Source organism: Elephas maximus, chromosome 21 (genome assembly GCF_024166365.1).
Source record: "Elephas maximus indicus isolate mEleMax1 chromosome 21, mEleMax1 primary haplotype, whole genome shotgun sequence".
In the NCBI taxonomy this organism is placed as follows: domain Eukaryota; kingdom Metazoa; phylum Chordata; class Mammalia; order Proboscidea; family Elephantidae; genus Elephas; species Elephas maximus.
In genome coordinates this window covers 64,988,918-65,013,716 of record NC_064839.1, presented here as the reverse complement: position 1 = coordinate 65,013,716, position 24,799 = coordinate 64,988,918, and the positions used below count along the sequence as shown (strand labels likewise).

The window sequence follows — 24,799 nt, the reverse complement described above, 5'->3', positions numbered from 1 at the left end:
GAATCCTCATGATACGTCGCCTGTCTCGATTGCCAGGCTTTTTGATAAAGCTGGCAGTGTGAATGACAGCTGCAAACCCAAGGTTAGACTGCAGAGTCGGTTTCTCTCTGGCTTTCGCTCCTTTTAAGCCTGCCTTTCATGTGTAGCCAAGTGAGAGCCTCCCAGTGAAATGTAAGCTCTGCAGATCTTCGGGGGGCCTGAAGAGAGGATACAGAAGAAAGGCAGCCGTTTGGAAAGCCTGCCGAAGGCACCGAGGGCAGGGGTGATGACAGGACTCCCAGCCCTTTCTGCAGAGATGAATGAGAAGGCAGGGCCTCGGTGGGCTCCGGACGTTTTTTACCCACAAGAGGAGTCCTAGGCTATCAAATCAATTGTTTTGGCTTTCTCCTTCAGATGTTGCAAGGGAAAATGCCTTCTTTTATTGCTCTTCCAAGCCGTTTAACCGTTTATCCTTAATCATCTGAGTCTGAGTGGGAATAAGTCTTTTAAAGATCACTGAACTTTGCTCGGTCTGAAATCAGAGTAGAATTCATTTTATTTAATGTGCGAAACCTCCTTGTGAGACTCTTGACACAAGCTGCCTCTTTTGCCTCTTAGAATTTAATTGAAAAGGAGCGCCGTAGAAAAATACAGCCAGATGTGCAAATGTCCCTTCGTGGATTCGATTGCCAGAGCTTCGTGATGCCTTCTCTGTGGTTATTGATCATTGAAATAACTTTAGCGGCCAAGACTTAGTGAGCCAGTGTAAAGGAATGTGTTTTTGGCGGTACCCACAGGGATGTAACCCTAGGCTCACCATAATGCACGTCACCGTTATCATAAAGTGTGTCCTTGGCACACGTTTTAAGGATGTTTGATGATTTTAGGAACACTTAATAGATTTGCTTTGGTGGAAAGGTAATAAGTCTATTAGGCCACTGGTGTGTGGAAGCGATCTTCGAAGGAAATGTATTTCTTTGGTTCCCGCGTCAGTGTATCACAAAAGAACCATACTGGGGCCATTTGGAATTTTGCAGATTTCTTCAAGGAGCATCAGGGAATGATTTCTAATAGTGCTAAATCTGGTCTTGGTGCATGGATTTGGCTGGCACAGATGTGGACAGAGTGGGCCAAACACAGCTAATTGGGGTGGGGAAAATTGAGAGAACAGGCCATAATGCTGAATAGAGCTGTTTGTCACTGGGTCTGTAATAGGATTTCCAATTAATTCCTGCAGGCTTCCAATGCCTTACATTAACCCTGTCAGGATGAACTACGGCCACATCTAAAACGCCATCCCCTATTTAACAGTGCATGTCAGTGAATTTGTAATTTCTTCTGCTCAACCAGAAGATGAATAGATTCTAGTCAGAAAACGAATGTGTGCTTCAGAAATGCACATTTCAAAGTCCCGAAGGCTACTTAGGAGGGAGGTTCTTTGCATGGTTATACAGTGAATCTGTATTAAAAATTTAATTGCTATGTGAATTCCCCCAAAAGAAAAAACATCCAGCCACGTAGAAACAAATACGTCGTCAGAGGCTCTCTGTCAGTGGTGAACAGGCTTTTCACACTGGGTGATGACGATGATGATGGTGGTGGTGGTGATGGTTTGTGCATGTAGCACTGACTTCCTGCTGGCTCATTTGTAGTGGATTACATACACTAACCACTAAACCTCACCACAATCCAGATGAAGAGGCTGAGGAACAAAGTGGTTAGCCTCCCCAAGATCACACTACTAGTAAGTGGCCCGGCTGGGATTCAAACCCAGGCAGTCTGGTTATGAAGTCTGTGCTTCCATCCTTACCCTCCTGCCTGGTCATAGTCTGATCAGCTATGTTATAGGAATCAGTTTAATATAGTACTTGTCAGTACCCTGGCTTGCTCGTGCTTGCTTTTTTTCTCTTTCTTGCTCTGTGTCTGTCTTCCCAACAGTAATATTTATTGCTGTGTTTATTTACTGTTACTTCCTCAAGGCTATCTTGTGAAATATTGTGTCCCTGTGATAACCAGACTGTAATAGATACATAGCAGGCTAGAGAAGGTAGTGAGGGGAGGCAAAAATGAGAACTCTCTTCCACAGAGTTGGGCACTGAGTGGAATATGACCAAAGTTCACAAGATTACGAAGGGCCAGAATTCTTGACGGGCATTTCCCTTCCAGTGAAATCAAAACGCACAGCAGACTTTCTCACGGATTAGGTCAAGGTTGAATATCAGGAGTTAGATGATTGGAGGCAGGCTCCAAGTCAGGGTCTAAAATTCAGAGGGCACGTAAGGGTGTCAGGACTTCTGGAAGGCCGGACTCCTGTCTTCCTAGGATATTGGCCTCTCAGCAGCACTGTGTGAACCAAGCCAAGACGAGATGACTGCCAATAGCATTTTGAGAGCAAGAATTGCTATTTCTCTTAAGCCAAACAAAAATATTTAGTAAAAAAGTTTGGCTATAGGTACGTCAGACTCTAAATCTCTGACAAGAAACCCAACTAATTTTTAAACACTGTATTATGATGTTCTATTGCTATCACAGATGTAAGACTTTGATCCACCTTTCTTGCAGTGGGGGTAATAATATGAATAATGCTAGTAATGTTCCTTGTTACTCTGTTTTATCTAAAAGATTAAACTTTTTGAAAAAAAAAAAACCAGCTAGTTTAGGCCTGTGCTTTGTACCAGGTGTCTGCCTGCCTGCCCCTTCATGTCCACCTTCCACACCACTACCAGGCTGACCTGGCTGATACACAGTCCTTACACCACGTGTGCTTCAGACCTGGGAGTGGCTTAGCATTGCCTGAAGGACACAGCAATTGAAACCCTTAACATGTCTCTTAAGACCCTCCCTAGTCTGACCTCTGCCACCTCTCCTGTGCTTTACGTTCTGTGTTCGTGTTCGTCTCTGGGAACGTTGCCTTCTTCGTAAACCCCAGGCGCTCTGCGCAGCATGCAACTTCCCACCTCCATGCCTTTGCCTGTGCGGTCACCCCTGCCTGCAGTGCCCTCACCTTTCTCTTTCATTCCTCCATTCCAGCTTTGCCTGGCTGACTGCAGTGTATCCCTTCAGATTTGGCTCATGTGTCACTTCCTCAAGAAGGTGTTTGGCTTTCTGATGCAATAGGCCCCAGAGGAAGTTCCTGGATGGTGCCGATGGCTAATGCACTTGGCGGTTTGAGGCCGCCAGAGGCACCTCAGAAGATAGACCTGATGGTCTACTCCTGAAAAATCAGCCATCGGTAACCCTGTGGAGCACAGTTCTACTCTGGCACGCGTGGGGCCGCCGTGAGTTGGAGTTGACAGCAACTGGAAGCCCTAGAGGACTATGCTCTCTGGCCCCATAAACCAATATCATCTGATATCTCCATCATTGTATTTATTACGTTGTATGTCTCATGTCTTATCCTTTGAGGACAGAACAGTACCCTATTCCTCTTTAAATCCTCGGCACTAACACATCCCCTGGTGAAATGTAAAAGCTCAATAAATGTTTTTTGGATGAATGAATCGATGCATAAGTACATGAAAAGCAAGACCCCTGTAATCTCATTCAGTGAATTACTATAGATATGTTTGATTTGCCATTTATCCTCTGAGTCACTGATAGACAGCAGTGCCCCACAGAGGCCAGAGATCTCCTTAAAATGCCAGCTAACCCTCAAGAATGGGAACCCTGCCCTGACAGGGAGCACAACAGAGAACCCCTGAGGGAGCAGGAGAACAGTGGGATGCAGACCCCAAATTCTCATAAAAAGACCAGACTTAATGGTCTGACTGAGACTAGAAGAATCCCAGTCATGGTCCCCAAACCTTCTGTTGGCCCAGGACAGGAACCATTCCCGAAGACAACTCATCAGACATGGAAGGGACTGGACAATGGGTTGGAGAGAGATGCTGAGGAAGAGTGGGCTACTTGTATCAGGTGGACACTTGAGACTGTGTTGGCATCTCCTGTCTGGAGGGGAGATAGGAGGGTAGAGAGGGTTAGAAACTGGCAGAATGGTCACGAAAGGAGAGACTGGAGGGAGGGAGCGGGCTAACATTAATTAGGGGAGAGTAAATGGGAGTATGTAGTAAGGTGTATGTAGGCTTATGTGTGACAGACTGACTTGATTTGTAAACTTTCACTTAAGGCACAATAAAAATTATTAAAAAAAAAAAAAAAGAATGGGAACCCTCCACGCCATTGAGAAGTGTCATATTTTATCCATTTGATGATTAAGTTGCGCTGGGGGTGTCCACAATTTGAAAACCTGTCATTTAAAACTATAATACAATACAGCAACATTTAGAACCTCATCTATTAGGATATCCGCCTAACAGTGTTGAATGATCTCACACAAATGGTAAAACACCATATGTTTGTACATTTACAGGTTATAAACTCTGAGAAGTCAGGGACAGTGACTATCTTACTCTCTGTTGTATTGCAGACCCTGGCACATAGTATACCTTCAGTAAATACTTGTTGAGTTCATGAAGAATTGTATCTACTGCCCACATTCAGAGTAAAAAAAAAACCAGGAAAAGCTCTGCCGGAAAGCCAAGCTCTTGTTTTTATCAATCAAGCTTAAGAGCAGTTAGTAAATTAATGAATTCTGCTCATGTTTAAAATATTCTTCTCAGTGCTTATCATATATCCTGATGCATAAAGTAGTTAGTAAAGGAAATGAGTTTGCTTTTATGAGGTTTTTTAATTTCATACCAGGAAATCGGGAATCCTTGGGCAGCACAAATGGTTAAGTGCTGGGCTAGCCAAAAGGTTGGCAGTTCGAACCCATCCAGCAGGGTCTTGGGAGACAGGGCTGATGATCTGCTTTGAAATGTCACAGCCTTGAAAACCCCATGGAACAGTTCTATTCTGCACACATGGGATCGCCAGGAGTTGAAATCAACTTGATGGCAACTAACAACAACTAGGAAGTCAGACCCAACAGTCGTATCTTATGCACTGATAACCCCAAACAGGGAAAAAGCTACCACTAAGTTAAACTTGGAGCCTTGTTGGCACAGTGGTTAAGAGCTCGGCTGCCAGCCAAAAAGTTGGCAGTTCGAATCTACCCGCCACTTCTTGGAAACCCTATGGGGCAGTTCTACTCTGTCCTGTAGGGTCCCTATGAGTGAGAGTCGACTTGATGGCGATGAGTTTGGTTTGGTTTTTGGTAAGTTAAACATGGAGACCCTGGGTGATGCAAAGAGTTAATACTCTCAGCTGTTACTGAAAGGTTAGAGGTTTGAGTCCACCCAGAGGCACCTTAGAAGACGAAGACGGCAAGCAGGTTTATTCCCTAAATTTAGGAATAAAACACTAATAGTGGATGGAGCATGGATGTCCTAACCGTTTTTATTTTACTGTGGGCATTGTGTTTGTATTTGCTATTTATTCTTATAGAGTGTTTTTATGTGAGATTTTCTTCAGAGTTTGAAATGTTAATTTGACCTTGTCTTTAAACAATAATAATGCAGTTACATCTTCAGGGGCATCATTGGACTGGTCTTTGATTAAAACCCATCTCTTTCTTTAAGGGCATACCTCAGTTACCATGTGCCAAAGCATTATACAACTACGAAGGAAAAGAACCTGGAGACCTTAAATTCAGCAAAGGTGACATCATCATTTTGCGACGACAAGTCGATGACAATTGGTACCATGGGGAAGTCAACGGGATCCACGGCTTTTTCCCCACCAACTTTGTGCAGATTATTAAACCGTTACCTCAGCCCCCGCCTCAGTGCAAAGCACTTTATGACTTTGAAGTGAAAGACAAGGAAGCTGACAAAGATTGCCTTCCCTTTGCAAAGGTAAACTGAGAGTGAGGCCGTTTTCCATATACCAGCTCAGCTGTTCCTTGTATTCCTGGGTACATAGACCATATGGCTTGTATTTCCTTTTTGCAAAAAGATACAATATTTTATATGAACTATCTCCTCTTCTAAAAATGCCTGCAAGTAGTGATGCAAACAGTTAAGCACTCAATTACTAGCCAGAGAGTCGGCAGTTAGAACCCACCCAGAGGTGCCTCAGAAGACAGGCCTGGCACTCCGCTTTTGAAAGGTCTCAATCTTGAAAACGCTGTGGAGCAGTTCTGCTCTGCTCACATGGGGTCGCCCTGAGTCGGAATTGACTCGACGGCAACTGACAACAACAGTCTTCTTAAAGTCACAAGAAAAGTAGTTTTGTTCTTAGGCTGTTCTTATATGAAGGATGACTTTGTTTAATATTTTGTGTGGCATCACGTTCGTATTTAGAGCCCAAATTTAATTCTAAGCCACTTTAAAGGGTGTGTGTGCTGCTCGGGGATTTTAAAGTACTGAATTATATATAACAAAACGAAATATCATTACTTCCATATTTTATATGGAAATATTTCTTTGCGTTCCTTAAATTGCGAAGGAATATATCTACTGAACTGACAATGGTTGGGAATTTTAAGTAGAATATTGCATTTTTATGTAAAGAAAAGCAGAAGGGCATGCATTTGGATGGACATTGAATCTGTTATCAGAAAGTGAGAAGCATCTGAGAATCAGTCTAAAACAGAGATTCAAGAAGCTGGAGTGGGTAGCATTTGAGATTGTAGTTTGGGACTCTGAACAAAATAAGCAGCCAGCCCCTTGCACAAAAGGACCTGATTCACAGCTGTCTGGAAGTACACCAGGTTGACTGATAGGTTCCCGTTTAGTTCATGGGAATGTTAGATTCCTGTACCAAAGCCGTGTCATTGCATTTTTGTTCAAGCACCCTTAAAACCTTGAACCCCTTTATTGAAAAGGAAAATTAAGTGATAAGCTTAATGGGAGCAGGTCGACTAATTGTTTGTCATTCCTCAGGATGATGTTCTGACTGTGATCCGCAGAGTGGATGAAAACTGGGCTGAAGGCATGCTGGCAGACAAAATCGGAATATTTCCAATTTCATATGTTGAGGTAAGTTAATCCGGAAAAAACTGGATCGAATTAGTATTTGGCTTAGTAGATAAGTCTTAACTATGCATTTGAGCATTAAGAAGCCCCCGGAGCACAAGGCACCAGGAATGCCCTGTTCCAGGCCATTGGATGGATCAGGGAAGAATTCCCCCATCCTGCCCTGTGAGATTGTGAAACTTGACTTTGTACTTGACTTTGTCCCCTGCTGAAAGCCTTCCTGTCTCTCGTTACCTGTTACTGTATGCTTTGTATCCACCACCTGTACTATTTCCAGGCGTTTTGTTCCATTGTTCAGCTTTGAGTCAGAAGGTTGATAAAATCTCTGTGTTAGGTAGAAGATTAGTTTGTATACTCCTTTTTTTTTTTTTAATAGCCTTTTCTTTCTTTCTTTTATTATATTTTAGATGAGGGTTTATAGAGCAAATTAGTAAGAAGAATTTCTTGCCGAACACAAAATTGGAGGCACTTTTAAAGAATGGAAGAGAGCCCAAAAAACTACACACGGCTAACTGGAGTTAAGGCTGGCTAGAGTCACGGGGTCGCTATGAGTCGGAAGTGACTCGATGGCACCTAACAACAAGGAAACCCTGGTGGCGTAGTGGTTAACTGCTACGGCTGTTAACCAAGAGGTCCGCAGTTCGAATCCGCCAGGCACTTCTTAGAAACTCTATGGGGCAGTTCTACTCTGTCCTATAGAGTCGCTGTGAACCGGAATTGACTCGACGGCAGTGGGTTTAACAAAAACAACAGTCACGGGAGGCTTCTGGAAAAAATTGAGGTCTTAGTAGATAGTGATAGACAGGTAGGGGTTAACCAGGAGAAATAGAAGAGTTCCTTTTTATGGCAGGAAGGAGAGCCAGGCAGGGAGACCAACATGTTCAAAAGCCAAAAAGTAAGAAAGAGTACAGATTGTTTGGGGAACTGGAAGTAATTCTGTTGTTTAAAACATCAAAGTGTATATCTTCAGCGTGTAAAAAAAGAAAACCCACTGTCCCTTGTCTTCTCAGCTTTTTATCTGAAGCATTTGTTTTGGCGTGGTTCTGAAAACTAAAATGACAAATTGTGTCATTGTAGCCAGCACTCACTTTTCCCCACAGACCATGAGATTGCCAGAGTTTTCATAAAAAAATCAGCTTGACTACCGTATATTCATGGAAAAGTAATTCAAACCATGTACGAGTCTTGAATTTTATCCATACCCTTCAGATGTTCCGTTTATTGAAATATTTTTTTTTCCTTCTTTGAAAGTAAACTACAGAAAAAAAAATTCTTACCTCTCAGGCAGTCGTTACTGTATATTATTATGTGTTCTAACTGTGGGTCCTGGAAAATTACAAGCATTTTCAAGTATTTGGGTAGTTACACCAAAGAGCACGGGTATGCACGCAATTAGTATACAAACCTGTCTTTACTTGTGAGGTATTGTCAGAGTCTGATGCTGATAGTTGGTTTGTGATACGTGATTGCCGTGTTTTTCTTATTGGGTTGTTGTGATTTGTTACTGGGCAAGTGTGGAAATGCACACATAGGCCTAAAAGATCCACGCGTGGCAAATCCAGAGTCACACAGAGTCACTCAAGTCATTATTCGCCCGGCCTTAAGTTGGAAAGCTAAGCTTCCACCCAAGTAGAGAGTGTTTTCCTTCTTCAGCCTCCTTGCTTTCAAATGAGCACTTTCCTGATTTGAACCAGGATTTTGTCCGTGGAGACATGGTAGCAAATGGTCCGTCTCTAGGAGACTGTGAACCTTTCTTTGATGTCGAGCCATCAGACTGAAGTTCCTTGGAGGCTGGTAGCCAGCAGAGCATCTGGGCATTAGTGATACCTGGGTTAGCCCTGAGGGGAATAAAATGGAAGCAGATTGAAATAGCACCCTCCCAAAATTCAACTGTCTAAACAAAATGTAGACTATCTTACGACCTCAGATGTGGCAAAGTCAAGCATAGGAAGCAAGAACTGTGGCTTTTTCCTGAATAATGGCCTCTCTCTTGCTCTATAAACCTATTAATATTTCTCCTGCTGCAGGCCCCAGGCAGTCTCCAATATTAAAATGGGCCATGTTACAAAAAATCATTTTCTTAGATCTTGTGGAAAAAAATTTCCATCTCCACCAAGTACGAGGTGCTTCTTCACAGTGCTGCCAAAATCTGTTATTCCCAGAGGTTTTGAGAAGATTGAATGAGATGATCTTACGCATACTGGTTTCAAGCTCAGATTAGAAAATAACCCATAATATGCCAGAGTATTAAGGGTCTCACCATCATGTATAATGAGGGAAAATGAGTTCAGGATTGAATTCTAAGGCTCCAGAGCTCATCTTCATTTGCCACAGGCCTGTCAGTAGAAGTTGGAGCTTGCCCTTGACTCCTGGTTGGTTGACGCTGGTAATAGAAATGCCCAAGGAACTTGTAGTAGCAGAAAGTCTAAACAGGGTGGACCTAGAATAGGGCTGTGGACCTGGAGCTGGGGACACTGGGGTTGGAGGTTCACATGTGGAACTGTCGAATTAGAGGTGGGGGAAGTGAAAAGGAGCTGAGCGCTGGAGTTGTGTAAAGGGAGGATTGGGTGGGAGGAAGGTGGTGAGAAATGCTGCTGGAATAATTTGCCCTCCCTATGACCCTTTCTCTTCTCCCTCTACATCCCACAGATACAGACTATGTTCTCCACCTGTACTGGAGTAATAATAAAAGAGCAGGGGTGGTTTGGTGACTTGCATATAAATAGCCTCTTAAAAACAAAAAAAACCTGCTGCCCGTGAGTCGATGCCAACTCATAGTTACCCTATAGGACAGAGTAGGACTACCACATACAGTTTCCTAGGATCGCCTAGTGGATTTGAACTGCCAGCCTGTTGGTTAGCAGTCATAGCCCTTAACCACTATGCCACCAGGGTTTCCAAATAGCTTCTTATTAAAGTAAAACACAACATTCTTCACTGTTTGAACAGAGAAGGAGGGTATCTGGTTGTTGTTAGGTGCTATCGAGTCAGTTCTAACTCATAGTGACTCTGTGTACAACTGAACAAAACACTGCCCAGTCCTGCGCCATCCTCACAATCATTGCTATGTTTGAGCCCGTTGTTGCAGCCACTGTGTCAGTCCATCTTGTTCAGGATCTCCCTCTTTTTCACTGACCTTCTACTTTACCAAGCCTGATGTCCTTCTCCAGGGCCTGGTCCCTCCAGATAACATGTCCAAAGTACGTGAGACCAAGTCTCACTTTCCTGCTTCTACAGCATTCTGGCTGTACTTCTTCTGAGACAGATTTGTTCATTCTTCTGGCAGTCCAGTATTCTTCACCAGCACCTTAATTCAAAGGCATCAATTCTTCAGTCTTCCTTATTTATTGTCCAGCTTTCACATGCATATGAGGCAATTGAAAATATCTGATATCTGGTTAGGGAGAGTGACTAGGGGGAGGAGTGGCTGTATAAGTGGCCCCCACTTCTCCTTCGGATTTCATATCTAGCTCTTAGAATTAGCGTTCTCTTGCTTTCATTCCTTTTACCCTTTTCCTGTGGAGATTCTCGTCAGACCCCTCTCGGCTCAAGCCATAAAAAGTGTGGATTCTATAGTATTTAGACTGGCTGTTCCTCCAAGATCGAAAGCAGTAATGGATTCATGTGGAAACCCAGGGAATTCTTTATGACATCATGCCAGGATGACCTTTTGTATAAAAGGGTATGTTTGTCAAGGACTGCCTGCAGTAAAAAAAAATAAATTAGTAGTCAGCTTCTTTCGTCGCAAATACCAATTTTTAACAAAACAGAATGGACAGTTTTAACAACCTCATCAATTCAGAGCTGACTCATTCAGGTTTAGCAGTCATTTGGGCAAGGATTATATGATTCTTAGCAAGCAAAAAGTTTGAATGAAGTAAGTGTTAAGTATAGGATTTTGAAAATTTTTCAAACATTATTTAATGTATTGTAGGCTTATGGTGAACTATAAATTTTTATTAAATTTTCATTTTGTTTTGATTCCTAGTCATTTGTTTGAAATATCACTCAGCCGGTTTTCAACAGAACTGTTCAGCAACTTGCTCCTCTACTATAGATAATATAAAGATAAATATTCCTTATGTGCAGATGGAAACCCTGGTGGCATAGTGGTTAAGAGCTACAGCTGCTAACAAAAAGGTCGGCAGTGTGAATCCACCAGGCGCTCCTTGGAAATCCAGTGGGACAGTTCCACCCTGTCCTGTAGGGTCGCCATGAGTCACAATCAACTTGAAGGCAGCAGATTTGCTTTGGTTTTTGGTACGTGCAGGTGGCATGAAGTAGGAGTGGCCTAAAAGACAACTATCATTACTCTTTATTTACTGCCAGAAAGAAGAGGTACATTGCTTATTCTGAGATGTCAGCTCAAATGTCACCTCTTCGGAGACACTTTCACTTACCAACTTATTTAGAGTACTTCCTCCTTTTCCAATTTTTTTTTAACCTCATACACATAAAAAAAATACACATAGTGGTGTGGTAGTGGTGAAAAGCTTCACCTCTAGAGCCAGAAAGCCAGGATTCACGTCCTGGTTCTGCCATTAATTATCTGAGTGATTTTGGGCCTCTGTCTTCTCATCTGAAAAGTAGTAGAACCAGGGTATAAACCCATTGTGGTCGAGTCAATTCTGACTCATAGCAACCCTATAGGACAGACTAGAACCGCCCCATAGGGTTTCCAAGGAGCAGCTGGTGGATTTGAACTGCCAGCCTTTTGGTTAGCAGCCGTATTGTTTAACCACTGCACCATCAGGGCCCCAGAATCACTGCATAGGGTGAGTTAATTCCTATGATACTTTATAATGCTGCCTGGCACCAAGGAAGACTGTGTACGTGATGGCTGTGATTATTGTCACCATTGTCATTCCTTCATAGCCCTTTTGCACTGTCTGTAATTATTTTAAGTTATTTGTTGGTGTGGTTACTGTCTCCCTACCCTGTCCCCCATTAGAATGTGAAGTCCAGAGGGCCAGCGCCTTGTCTCTGTAGTTTACCTCCTTCGCACGTAGACCTTGCATGGTGCCTGCATATAAGTTGCAGTCAACAAATACTGGTGAGAATATGAATGAATGAGCAACCAGAGAACCTTTAGAACTGAAGATTCTAAATGAAAAAATAACTGGTTTTCAAATGTTGCCAGCTTTTACATTTTTCAGCTAATAACTTCATCATTAAGTACCTAAGTAGGTATTTTATTATCAGTTTACCTTGGTGAATACGTCACAGTGTTACGTCTTTCCTTAAAGCCAGAGGATTTGTATGACATTAGAGATTTTTTCTTTCCAAAACCTAGACTGGATAAGTACTTGGTTATGCCTACTTTACAATTTTTCCAGACTACAGTAGTAGTAGCCAGACTCTGTGGATTAGATCTTGGAGCCTCTATTGATTATTTACCTCTAAAAGAGAGAAGACCCCCCTCTCGCTTTCTGCCTGAGATTATTCCCTTATTTTACTTTAAGCAGAGGTGGTGTTGTTAGGTGCCGGGGAGCCAGCTCCGACTCATGGCGACCTTGTGTGTAACAGAACAAAATGTTGCCTGGTCCTGCACTGTCTTCACGATTATTGGCACGTTTGGGGGCATTGTTGTGGCTATTGGGTCGGTCCATCTCATTGAGGGTTTCCTTCGTTTTTGCTGACCCTCTACTAACTGTGATAGCCTTTTCTAACAACTGCTCTTTCCTGACATGTCCAAAGTAAGCAAGCCAAAATCTCGCCATCCTTGCTGCTAGGGAGCATTCTGGTTGTTTTTCTTCTAAGGCTGATTTGTGTGTTCTTCTGGAAGTCCAGGGTATCTTCACTATTCTTCACTAGCTTCACAGTGTGAATGCATCAGTGCTGCTTCTGTCTTTATTTCTCACTGAGCAGAGGCAGAGTGGCCTTATTTTCAGGACCCTCATTTTTTCTTAAACAACTTTATTGAGTTAAAAGTGATATATAACAAACTGCATATATTTAAAGTATACAATTCGATGAGGTGTTATTTGTTGTTTTCAACTTTTAGAGTCAACCCATAGGCCAATCATCGGAGACACTTCTGTGGAATAGAGTATTTGTTATCAGCCTAAACAAAGGAAAATCAAGTATGCAGAGAGCACAGGAGGTCTTAAGGATGTGGCTTCCTCTGCTACCCAGTTAGAGAACTGAGGGAATGTCTGTGTTTGAAGGAATAAAAAGTGAAGGTTTGGGTACATACTTTGAAGTTGCCAGGGTGACCTTTGGAGGCATTAAGAATAGCAATGTTTTATTTCTTGACTTAAAACCTTTGCTCTAGAAAATATTAAAAACAGAAGACCAAATAATAATAGTCTTTGATCTAAAAAATCAGAGACTTGATTGAACTATCTAAAAAGATAATTTATCATTTATATTTTTGAATGTATTATTTCCCTTAAAAAGTGAACTCTTCAATTGATTGAAATAAATTAATTTATGTAAAAGAAATTTAGAGAAATTGTTGGAAAGAGAACTACTATATTATCACAGTAACTTTCCCTTCAATTTTGAAGTAAATTATTTTTTCTGAAAGAAATTTAAAGAAATCGTTGGGAAGTCAGAAGGGCAGAATTACTATGTGTCTGAAGTAAATTAACGTTTATATATGAAATTCAGAGATATTGTTGAGAAATCAGACAGGGTGGATGACTCCATTGCTTAGAATCATACTTGCATCTTTAATTCTGATTGAATTGTATCTGCTTTTGAGTAGCATTTTTTTGGCATTATGGAGTCCATCCCATGGTGCAGGTTTTTGTACTTTCTAACTGTTGTCAGCTTGATATAAGTAGTTGTTGTCCTTCCCTTTTCCTTCTACCACAAGAATAGAAGGATTAATGAACCCTGACCTCCAAAATTGTTAGGACAGAGGCAGGTCTCCTCTTGGGTTCCAGGAACAACTGCTTAATAAATAAATATGACTGGAGGCAAGTGGACTAGATTGAATCTAAAGGAATCCTTTAGACTCTGTACCAGCTGCCAAGGAGCGGATTCCGATTCATGGCGACCTCGTAAGTATCAGAGCAGAGCTGTGCTCTGTAGGGTGTTCAGTGGCTGTGACCTTTCGGAAGCAGATCGCCAGGCCTTCCTGCAGAGGTGCACCTGGGTGGACTCAAACCTTTCATTAGCAACAAAACGCCTTAACCGTTTGTTCCATCCAGGGACTCCTTTGTTGAATTGGTTTGATTAAAAGAAAAGGTATACTTCAAAATTAAAAGAAACTACATCCTCAAGTCTTTTAGGCAAATGGATGGGGACTGGTATTAGATTAGGTAAGGAGCTTTATTTGGGGTGGTTTGAACCCACCAGCTGCTCCGTGGGGGAAAGGTGTGGCGGTTGCTTCCATAAAGATTTACTGCCTTAGAAACCCTATGCACCGGCTCTGTCCCATTCTTTAGGGTCGCCATGAGTCGGAATCAGCTTGACAGCAGTGGGTTTTATGCTCCATCTGTTATTCAGCAGCCTCTTTCTGATTTAAAAGTTTCCTTTTGTTTTCTGTTAGGAAAACATTGAGGGAGCTGAGATTCTGAAGATCAGTTAATGTTTGTTGAGTACTCACTGCGTGAATGGAGAGTTTCCAGTATTCTGGATGGTTTTATAGAACATAAAAATGAACGTCTCCTACAAAGCCATAATCAAAAGCCAGGGGTAATGACTAAATGATGTCTAGCATCCACGTTGATTCCGCAAAGAATACCCAAGTTTTCTTAGCCTGGACATGTTTCCCTACACATAGCCAGGGCCCTAACTAAGTTGCATTCCTGGAAAACATACCTTAGAATTACTGCCTTTACAGTGTTGCTCCTGGCATTCCCCTCATCTGGAATATTTTTTTGCCCAAATATCTGCAGAAAGCCTACCCTTTCTTCAAGGTCAAAATAAGTACAGTGAAACCTGTGAGGGCCAGAAGTCGACGGAAATGCCTTGTTTTCCTGGGTCTCGCAAGTTTTTCGCCCTTAACAGGGTGCAGTCTTACCATGTTTCTTTCACTCAGTTTAAAACAAACAAACAAAAAACTAACCCATTGCCATCGAGTTGATTCTGACTCATAGCGACCCTATAGGATAGGGTAGAACTGCCCCTTAGGGTTTCTCAGGAGCAGCCCGTGGTTTTGAACTGCCAACCTTTTGGTAAGCAGCCAAGCTCTTTAACCACTGCGTCACTTGGTTTAGTGGGAAATATTTGCATTTTCCTTCTCTGACAGGTTTCCACCTTACACAGCTTCCGGCTTTCACAGGTCTTACTGTACTACGGTTTCTTAGGAAGCCTTTCTTCCCTAATTCTCTTATGCAAGAAACAAAACAAAATAAACCACCTGTTGGCGTCAGACTTCTACCGTACTCAGTACAGCCTTTATCCCTGGCACATACTAAGAGTGTATGGATGATTTAATCTTCTCTGTGTCCCTTGAGAGCCACATCCTCCATAACAACTATTTTAAATCATTTTATTTCTGTACTATAATCATATTCCAGAAAATTTGGAAAGAAAATGAATAATCCTGAGTCCCATCGCATATAATTTTGGTCGATATCCTTCCATTCTTTATCCTTATGCTGCGATGATACTAAAAAACCCACTTCCGTCAAGTGGATTCCAACTCACAGGGACCCTGTAGGACAGAGCAGAGCTGCCCCATAGGGCTTCCAAGGCTGTGATGTTTACGGGAGCAGGCCACCTCTGTCTCCCAAGGAATGGCTGGTGGATTCAAACCGTCCATCTTTTGGTTAGCTGCCGAGCGCTGAACCACTGCGCCACCAGGGCTGCTGTAATGATACTGCACACATGATTTTGCTTTTCTCCATGTTGTCAGTGTATTGCTAACCATCAGTTCTGGTGACTGCATAATAAGCACTCGAGTAGCTAAGCCGTGATTTAGTTAATTATTTTCCCCATTTTGGGGGACAAGTGTCTCGTTTAGGGATGCATAGCCGGTAATTGAAAAGTAAAGTATGGTCTAGCCTCCCCCTTTGCTCTAGTCTCAGAGCTTGGTGATAGCTAGTGTTCCCCACACTGGTATAGAACCACTGTTATTATCCAGCTTTGTTTAGGATAATATTGTTTGTATAGGAAGTTTTCATTCTCCATCAAAAATGATTAAAACGCTTAAAAGCTTAGTCTTCAGAAATGATTCATTACTCAATAATTGGAAATATCTGAGGTTGCCTTTTTAAGAGAAAAATCATAAATTAGTTAGAACAATTATCTCGAAGTCTTCCAAATTTTATTATTTTTAAAATTTATTGTGTTGCCATATACATTCTGAATTTTGTTAGTGACTAAGGCTTTCAGCAAAGTAGGCTCATTTTAAAATGGTTTGCATTTGACCACTAACCTACAGGTTGGCAGTTCAAACCCACCCAGTGGTGCCACAGAAGGGTCTGGTGATCTGCTTCCATAAAGATTATAGCCAAGAAACCCTATGGAGCAGTTCTACGCTAACACATGGGGTTGCTGTGAGTCAAAACTCAGAATCAACTCCACAGCAATGTGTTTTTTGTTTTGTTTTGTTTTTTGATTAGTTGTGGTTTTGCTTCCTGTGAAGAAGACACAATAAATATTTAATACTCATTCGGCTATGTGTGTTCATATGTGGCATACAGGTAGCATGAATGAAAGTATCTAATTATTAAGCCGGTGGGAAATAGAATTGATTCAACAGCTGCTGGTTTGTGGATGGTGGTGCGTTCAGACACTTGGCTGCTAACAGAAGGGTTGGAGGTATGAGTCCACCCAGAGCACCTCAGAAGAAAGGCCTAGTGATCTAATTCTGAAAAATCAGCCCTCGAAAATCCTGTGGAACGCATTTCGACTCGGGTACACGTGGGTTTTCCACAAGTCGCAGCTGACTTGATGGCAACTGCTTTTTATAATGAAATAGAATGGGTTTCAAGAAAATGTTTTCTAAATCTTGGAAAAAAACATGCCTTTCATGATAGACTTTAGTGGCAATGTACCTATTAAATTTCACATATGTGGAGAGTAATAATTTTTCTATATACCAAGAAGAAAGATTTTTAGACAAAAGTGCGGTCATGATGTCAATATCCTCAGTATCCTCTTTCGCTGTCAGATTTCTTCTTAGTGATCACTCTTCCCTCTCCCCCACACCCGCATCTACACACCCACACCCACACACTCACTCACTTTGGGTATCCAGGGGAACCACTGCGTTCCCTGATTTATTAACTGCTTACGCATCTCTGTGGAATGTCTGTCAATGTGTCATTTCTCACTGATTCATTTTTAGTTAGAATTTAATGACAATTCCATATTCTCAACCTCCCGAGATATGTGTCTACATTTTTCTCTATACTATTCCTACATCTGGTAGTGATATTGTTGAGAATAAAAATGTATCATTGCAATGTATCTTTTTGGTTAATAGACTTTTGTTATTTAAGGTGTGCATTTGGGGAATGAATACGAAATAGAAGCATACACAAAACCTAACGTACTGTCAGTTCCAATAAGCACAGTGAACTGAACTGAACCCAATTTTTACTTATCCATTGGTTCCGCTCCCTAGTACCGTAAGTAGATTGTGGATCTGTTCCCTCAGCAGTAAGGGGTGTTACCTACTGTTGTAGCCTTAACTTTCACGGCAGAGTTTTTCTCTTCATCTCGAAATCTTTCTGTGTCTTTAACTGTTCAGTTATTTCTCCTTCTACTTCGTTATGGGGATAAAGTGCTTTTCTCCTTCACGGAGCTCTTTCCTCCTCCCAGGCCTTTCGTCCTTCGGGAACTTGGTCACATCGTTTATATCCTTGCGTTTTTGCATTTCAGTTATCCCTTTTTCCCTTGTTGTTGTTAGCTGCCATCAAGTTGGCCCTCAACTCATGGCAACCCCATGCACAACAGTTTGGGACCGTGGTGGCCCGTAAGGTCTTCATTAGCTGATTCTTGGAAGTATATCGCCAGAACTTCCTTTCTGGTCAGTCTTAGTCTGGAAGCTCCGCTGAAACCTGTGTAGCATCAGAGCGATACTAGAGCCTCCACTGACAGACAGGTGGCAGCTGCCCTTGAAGTGCCTTGGCCTGGAATTGAACCTGAGTCTTCTACATGGAAGGCGAGAATTGTACCACTGAACCACCACTGCCCCCCCTTCTCTCAGATTTCCCCTTCACGTAGGAAAATGATCTGCTTTTTGCTCTCCTCAAAAATGTATTCCTGGACTGTACTCTCTTCAGGTTATGGTTCTACCTCTTTCTTTCCTTTTCCTGCCAGAATTCTTAGAAGATTCACACTCCCTCCCTGCCTCTGCTTTATTACTCCTTGCCGTTAGCCTCTGGCCCCTCCACTCCCTGAAATTGCACTCCTGGATAACAACTGCTTTTCTTAACCCTTGTTTTGTCTTCGTGGTGGCATCTAGCACTATTAATCACCCTGAAACTGTCTGTTTTTTCATATCTGGAGCATTGGTTAGACGGCTGACCTGGAAAACTTTGGAAGGTTGTTTTATAGCCTGAGATTCTCAGTGCTTTTTGGTTTTCTCCTACCCCTGGTATTTTGTTCTCTATTTTTTCTTCCCTAAATCAGAGACCACCAACTGTTACGACCCCAGATGACTTCTATGCTTGGCTGGCAGAATGGCTTTGTTTGTTTTGTTTTAATCAGTTGCTAAGATATAAAAATCCAGAGATTTTATTTAAGCTAATTTCTAGCTTTTCTTGAAAAATTCAGTGAAAAGACAAGCCAAAGACTGGGAAAAATATTTGCAAATCACATCTCAGATAAAGGACTTGTATCTAAAACATACAAAGAACCCTTAAACTCAAGAATAAGAAAGCAAACAAGCCAATTTACAAAAAGGGACAAAAGATCTGAACAGACACCTCACCAAAGATTATCCAGATGAAAAAAAATCCTCAACATCATATGTCACTAGGGAACTGCAAATCAAAACAACAATGAGAAGCCACTACACACCTATGAGAATGGCTGAAATCTAAAACTGACAACACTAAGTGTCAACAAGAGTGAAGCATCAGGAACTCCCATTCATTGCTGGCGGGGGTGTAAAATGGCACTGCTACCTTGGAAGACAGCCTGGAGTTCCTTACAAAGCTAAACATAGGCTTACCATACAATCCAACAGTTGTGCTCCTACTTAGTTGAAAACGTTCATCCACAAAGTGGCCTGCTCGTGAGTATTTATAGCAGCTTCCTTCATAATTGCTAAAAAGTGGAAACAACCAAGATGCCCTTCATTGGTGAGTGGATAAACAAACTGTGGTATATCCATACAATGGAGTATTATTCAGTGACGAAAAGAAGTGGACCATCAGGCTATGAAAAGAGATGGGGGAATCTTAAATGCATACTGCTAAGTGAAAGAAGCCATTCTGAAAGTTTACATACTATACGATTCCAATTATGTGACATTCTGGAAAAGGTAAAACTATAGAGACAGTAAAAGATAGTGGTCGTCAGGAGTCAGGGAGAGACGGGAAGGATTAATAGGTGGAGCACGGGGCATTTTTAGGGCAGTGAAACTATTCTGTATGGTGCTGTAATAGTGGACATTTGACGTTATAATTTGTAAAAACCCATTGGACTGCATAACACAAAGAGTGAACCCTAATGTAAACTATGGACTTCAGTTAGTAATAACGTGTCAATATCGGTTCATCAGTTGTAACAAATACCCCACAGAAATGCAAGATGTCATGGGAGAAACATCATGCAGGCAAAGATGGAGTTGCTGAGAACGCTCTACTTTCTGCCCAGTTTTCCTGTAAATCTACAGCTGCCCTAAAAAAAAAAAAAAAAACTGTTAAAATGAAGAAAAAGTCAGCTGATTTGGACAAGCAGCTGCCCTGAGAGACAGGAGACACGCCCAAGTTCAGCAGTATCCTCCACTCCTGGTTGGTCTCTGTCCGGCCTTTTTTATTTATTTTCATGATCTGAGCCCTGCAAACATGTGAATTGGCACCTTCTACTTTTCGTGTTATAAGTCCATCATGCTATTTCCTAGGTCCTCTTCTCTCATAAGTTGGTGGGAATGTTTTTCTTTTTCTCCTTTCTCCCTACCCAGTACTGTACCTGGCTTATAACAGTCAATCAACAAACATTTTGATGGGTAGACTGTCCACTTAGGTTTGATTCTGGTCACCATGGCCCTGAGGGGCTCTATTTCTGACATACAGGTCTCTGCCTACTATTTTGAGTGGATATTTTTGAAGAAAAGGTATTTGTACTTCACGTAGGCATGAAAGTTTCCAGCTCATTAAGTCCAGCTTCAGGTTACGTAGGAACAAGAGGAGACACACACCACGTAAAGTGACTTGCCCAAGGCAACAAAGCAAGTTCATAGTGCGCTGGGATTCTCTGTGAATAGTAAGAATAACTCACATTCGTATAGCACTTTACGGAGGAGCCCTGGTGGCACAGTGGTAAAGCGCTTGGCTGCTAACTAAAAGGTTGGTGGTTCACACCCACCAGCTACTCTAAGGGAGGAAGATACGGTGGCCTACTTCTGTAAGGATTACAGCCTTTCAAACCCTATGGGGCAATTCTGCTCTGTTCTATTAAAAAATTAAAAAAAAAAAAAAAAAACCAAACCCATTGCTATTGAATCAATTCCAACTTATAGTGACTCTGTTCCATAGGGTGTTGCTATGAGTCGGAATTAGACTCAATAGCAGTGGGTTTGGGGTTGGGGTTATAGATTATGAAGCACTTTAACCCATATTCATTTCTACCCGGGGTCAGCAACATTGGTATTAACAACAACAAAAACCAACCCTAACTCCTTGCTGTCAATTCCCGCTTATGATGACACTACACGTTACAGAGTAGAACTACCCCATAGGGTTTTCATGGCTGTAATCTTGACGGAAGCAGGTTGTCAGGCCTTTCCTCCATGGAGCCACTGGATGGGTTCGATCTGCCAACCTTTAGGTCAGCAGCCAAGCGCAAACTAATTGCAACGCCCAGGGATTAATTGACATCACCACTCCCATTTTAGGCAGCTAAGGAAGCTGAAGCCTGGGAATGTAAATGGCCCACCCAGTATTACTCAGTCAGGGAGGGGTAGACACTGACTCCAACCTTGACCTTTCGACTTCAAGCTCAGGGCCTTTCCTCCAAACCTCAGAGCGGTTTTCTCTAACCTTCCTTATTCAATTACCTAAGCTGAAATTATTTTTAGGTTTTCAATGAAGTGTGTGCATCCTTTCTTCCTCCTTCATATTTCAAATTCAGAAACTTGAAAAGGAAAACTGTAGTTTATTTATTTATTTTTCACAGCTAGGGCCAAGAGAGGTTCAGATAATTAGAATGAGTGAGGCGCTGACTAACAGATGTTTCACCTTCCTAACCCAGTAGAGTGGGGTGGTTACTTTGAACATCCTTTTCCCTTAACAGGATGGAGTGGGGTGTCAGGAGTCCCTATTCTTCACTGCTCTACTGCTTAAATAGATAACCCTTGTTGTCGTCACCAGCGAGCTACTTCAGGGGTCAGGAGGCTTCAGAAATGTGGGCCATGGGAGGTCAGGGAAATTGTTTCAGTCTTCCTTTCCCTGCTCAGCAAATTCTTTGTGCTTAATGGGCCCCAGGAGGACAGTGTGGGTCAGCTCCTTCCGCTTCTGAGCTGGAGGTCTGGAGCTGAGCTGTCCCGTACAGTAGCTAGTAGCCATGTGTGGCTCATTGAGCACTTGAAACATGAGCAGTCAAAGACAGATCTATTGTAAGCACAAAATGCACACTGGATTTTAAAGAGTATGGGGGAAGAAAAAGAATGTAAACCATGTCAGTAATTTTTTATATTGATTACATGTTGAAACAATAACATGTTGGATATACTGGATTAAACAATATATTATTAAAATTAATTTTACCTATTTATTTTATTTTTTTCCTTGTGGCTACTAGAAAATTTTCAATTATATATGTGGCTTACATTCCACTTCATTTGGACAGTGTCGTTGAAGGAGCAGCCCTTTCTTCCACTGACAGTTCGAAGACATAAGCATTTTTATTCATTTAACAAATATTTTACTGAGGCCTAAGTGGAGCTGCTACCTGAAGGAGGCTCGCTCCCTTGTCAATTTAAATAGACGCCTGAGTAATCCCTTCAATTTCTCTAATTATTCCTCTTCTGTGGGTGAGTCTTGTATTATAAATGGAGACTGAGCTTGCTTTTGTAGTTGGGTCATCCAAAACAAAAACCTTTTACCTAAATTTCAGGGAAGGAAGAATAAAAGACTTAAAAAAAAAAAAGACTTACGGGAATACAAATTCCTCATTGCCATTGTGTTAAAAAAAAAAAAAATTTTTTTTTTTTTTTTTTGCAAAGGACTACAGTGTGAAGCAAAATATTTTCATGTCAGCCAAGAGCATGTAAATGGGTAGGACTTCCTATCCGTGGCATTCACTGGTTTTCTTCAGAGTGTCTGACTCTCTGGGAAAGGAAATCTTGTACCTAGCAGAGCAGTAGAGTACTAAAGTGCTACATTTAAACATGGCTTTATCAAGGTGGTGTAGTGGATAAGTGCTATGACTGCTAACCAAGAGGTCAGCAGTTCGAATCCTCCAGGCACTCCTTGGAAGCTCTATGGGTCAGTTCTATGCTGTCCTATAGGGTCACTATGAGTCGGAATTGACTCGATGGCAGTCGGTTTTTTTTTTTTTTTTTTTATCAAGGTGGTTGTCTTAGTCATCTAGTACTGCTATAACAGAAATACCACAAGTGGATGGCTTTAACCAAGAGAAATTTATTCTCTCACAGTCTAGTTGGTTACAAGTCCAAATTCAGGGCGTCACCTCCAGGGAAAGGCCTTCTGTCTTTGCTGGCTCTGGAGGAAGGTCATTGTCCTCAGTCTTCCCCTAGCTGAGGAGCTTCTCAGGCTCAGGGACCCTGGGTCCAAAGGACCCGCTCTGCTCCCGATGCTGCTTTGGTGGTATGAGGTTCCCAACTCTCTGGTTGCTTCCCTTTCCTTTTTATCTCTTGAGAGATAAAAGGTGGTACAGGCCACACACGTGCCAGGGAAACTCCCTTTACATTGGACCAGGGATGGGGGGAAGGGGCAGTAAGTGTGGTGTTACAGTCCCACCCTAATCCTTTTTAACATAAAATTACCATCACAAAATGGAGGATAACCACACAATGCTGGAAATCAGGGCCCAGCCAAGTAGATATGCACATTTGGGGGAGACATAATTCAATCCATGACAGTGGTGTTTCTGACAATGAGGAAAAGATGGACCAGTGGATGAATGGTGATGGGACAATTGCTGAGCTGTGTGGCAAAACGAAGCGCCATCTCTACTTCTATTCTTTACATAAAAGCAGATGTTCGTATGACTCAAAGATTGAGATATAAAAAGAAAGGGGAAAAAAAGTGGGTGTCTTTAAAAATAATTATAGAATGAGAGGGTTTTTTTTGTAAGATTTCTTTTTATTGTACTTTAGTTGAAGATTTACAGAGCAAATTAGTTTTTCAATAAACAATTAATACACTTACTGTTTTTGTGACATTGGCTGCCAACCCCATGATGGGTCAACACTTTCCTCTTTACAACCTTGAGTTCCCCATTACAGCTTTCCTGTCCCCTCCTGCCTTCTTGTCCTTGCCGCTGGGCTTGTGTGCCCATTTAGTCTAGAACGAGATTTTTAAAGAATGTTGTTGAGAATCTGTAATGGAAAAGACTGATAAATTTGGTCCCATAAAATTAAAAAATATGTATTTATAACAAACATATATCAAGTTAAAAAACAAACTGGAACAGTATTTCTAACTTGATGGAAATGTATGTGTGTATGTATATATCATATATTATAACTCTATATTATGTAAAGAACACTTAGAAATCTCTAGAGTCACTGGGTGGTGCAAATGGCTGACACACTTGGCTGCTAACCAAGAGGCTGGAGGTTTGAGTCTACCCAGAGACACCTTGGAAGAAAGGTCTGGTGATCTTTTTTTTTTTCTTTTTTTTCAAAGTAAACGCTTAGGGCCCCGCGGGACACTCATTCTGAAAAATCAGTCATTGTAAACCCTGCGGAGCACAATTCTACTCAGACACACATGGGGTCACCATGAGTCAGACTTGACTTGATCGCAACTGGTTACTGGTTACAAATCTGTAAGAAAAAGACCAACAGCCTGATAGAAAAATGGGTAAAGTGTGGGAGGGAATAAGCAAATCCTAAAGAAGAAAAAAAAAAGATTAACTTCACTAACAATTAAGAAATACAAATTAAAACAATATAATATAGTTTCTTATCTCACTAATAGAGATTAACCAAAGAAAAAAGACTGATAACACCTAATATTGTTAACAGTGGAGGAAACAGGAACTTTTATACACTGTCGGCAGCAATGAAAATTGGCACCTTTTTGGAGAACAATTTGGTAATAAACATCAAAAAAAATGTTTTTAAGTTTATTGCGTGATGTAACAATTTCACTTTTAGGTGTTTACCCAACAGATATGCTTGCACTAGCGTGCCACCGTATGTTACATTATGACATCTGTATCCAATGGAGTACCATTCTGTCAACCTGTCTGTTGACACAGAAAGATACCCATGGGATCATGCTAAGGGGAAGAGGAGTGTGTATTGCTTGGTTCCATTTGTGTTAAAAACTAAAAGAAAAAAAACCCATTGCTGTCATGTCAATTCTGACTCATAGCGACCCTATAGGACAGAGTCGAACTGCCTCATAGAGCTTCCAAGGAGCACCTAGTGAATTCGAACTACCAACCTTTTGGTTAGCAGCGGTAGAACTTAACCACTATACCACCTGGATTTCCCAAAACTAATTAGGTATATGCATATTTAACAAAATCTACATAGAAAATACTTGGAAGGACATGTGTTAGACTCTTAAATGTAATAGATACATCTGAGAAATGTATTGAGGGAGGCAGGTTTGGAGAACTGTCTGAGGCCTTTCACT

At 41.7% G+C, this 24,799-nt stretch overlaps 1 protein-coding gene across 2 annotated transcripts in view; it reads left to right on the top strand.

Annotated features, from left to right (window-relative positions):
• Positions 1–24,799, top strand: part of SH3RF1 (SH3 domain containing ring finger 1) — a 208,915-nt gene that overhangs the window by 128,368 nt on the left and 55,748 nt on the right. For both annotated transcript variants that reach the window (XM_049864825.1, XM_049864826.1), the window contains exons 3-4: positions 5,499–5,774; positions 6,804–6,899. In XM_049864825.1, the coding sequence (XP_049720782.1) occupies positions 5,499–5,774; positions 6,804–6,899 (372 nt within the window). The remainder of the gene's footprint in view (positions 1–5,498; positions 5,775–6,803; positions 6,900–24,799) is intronic.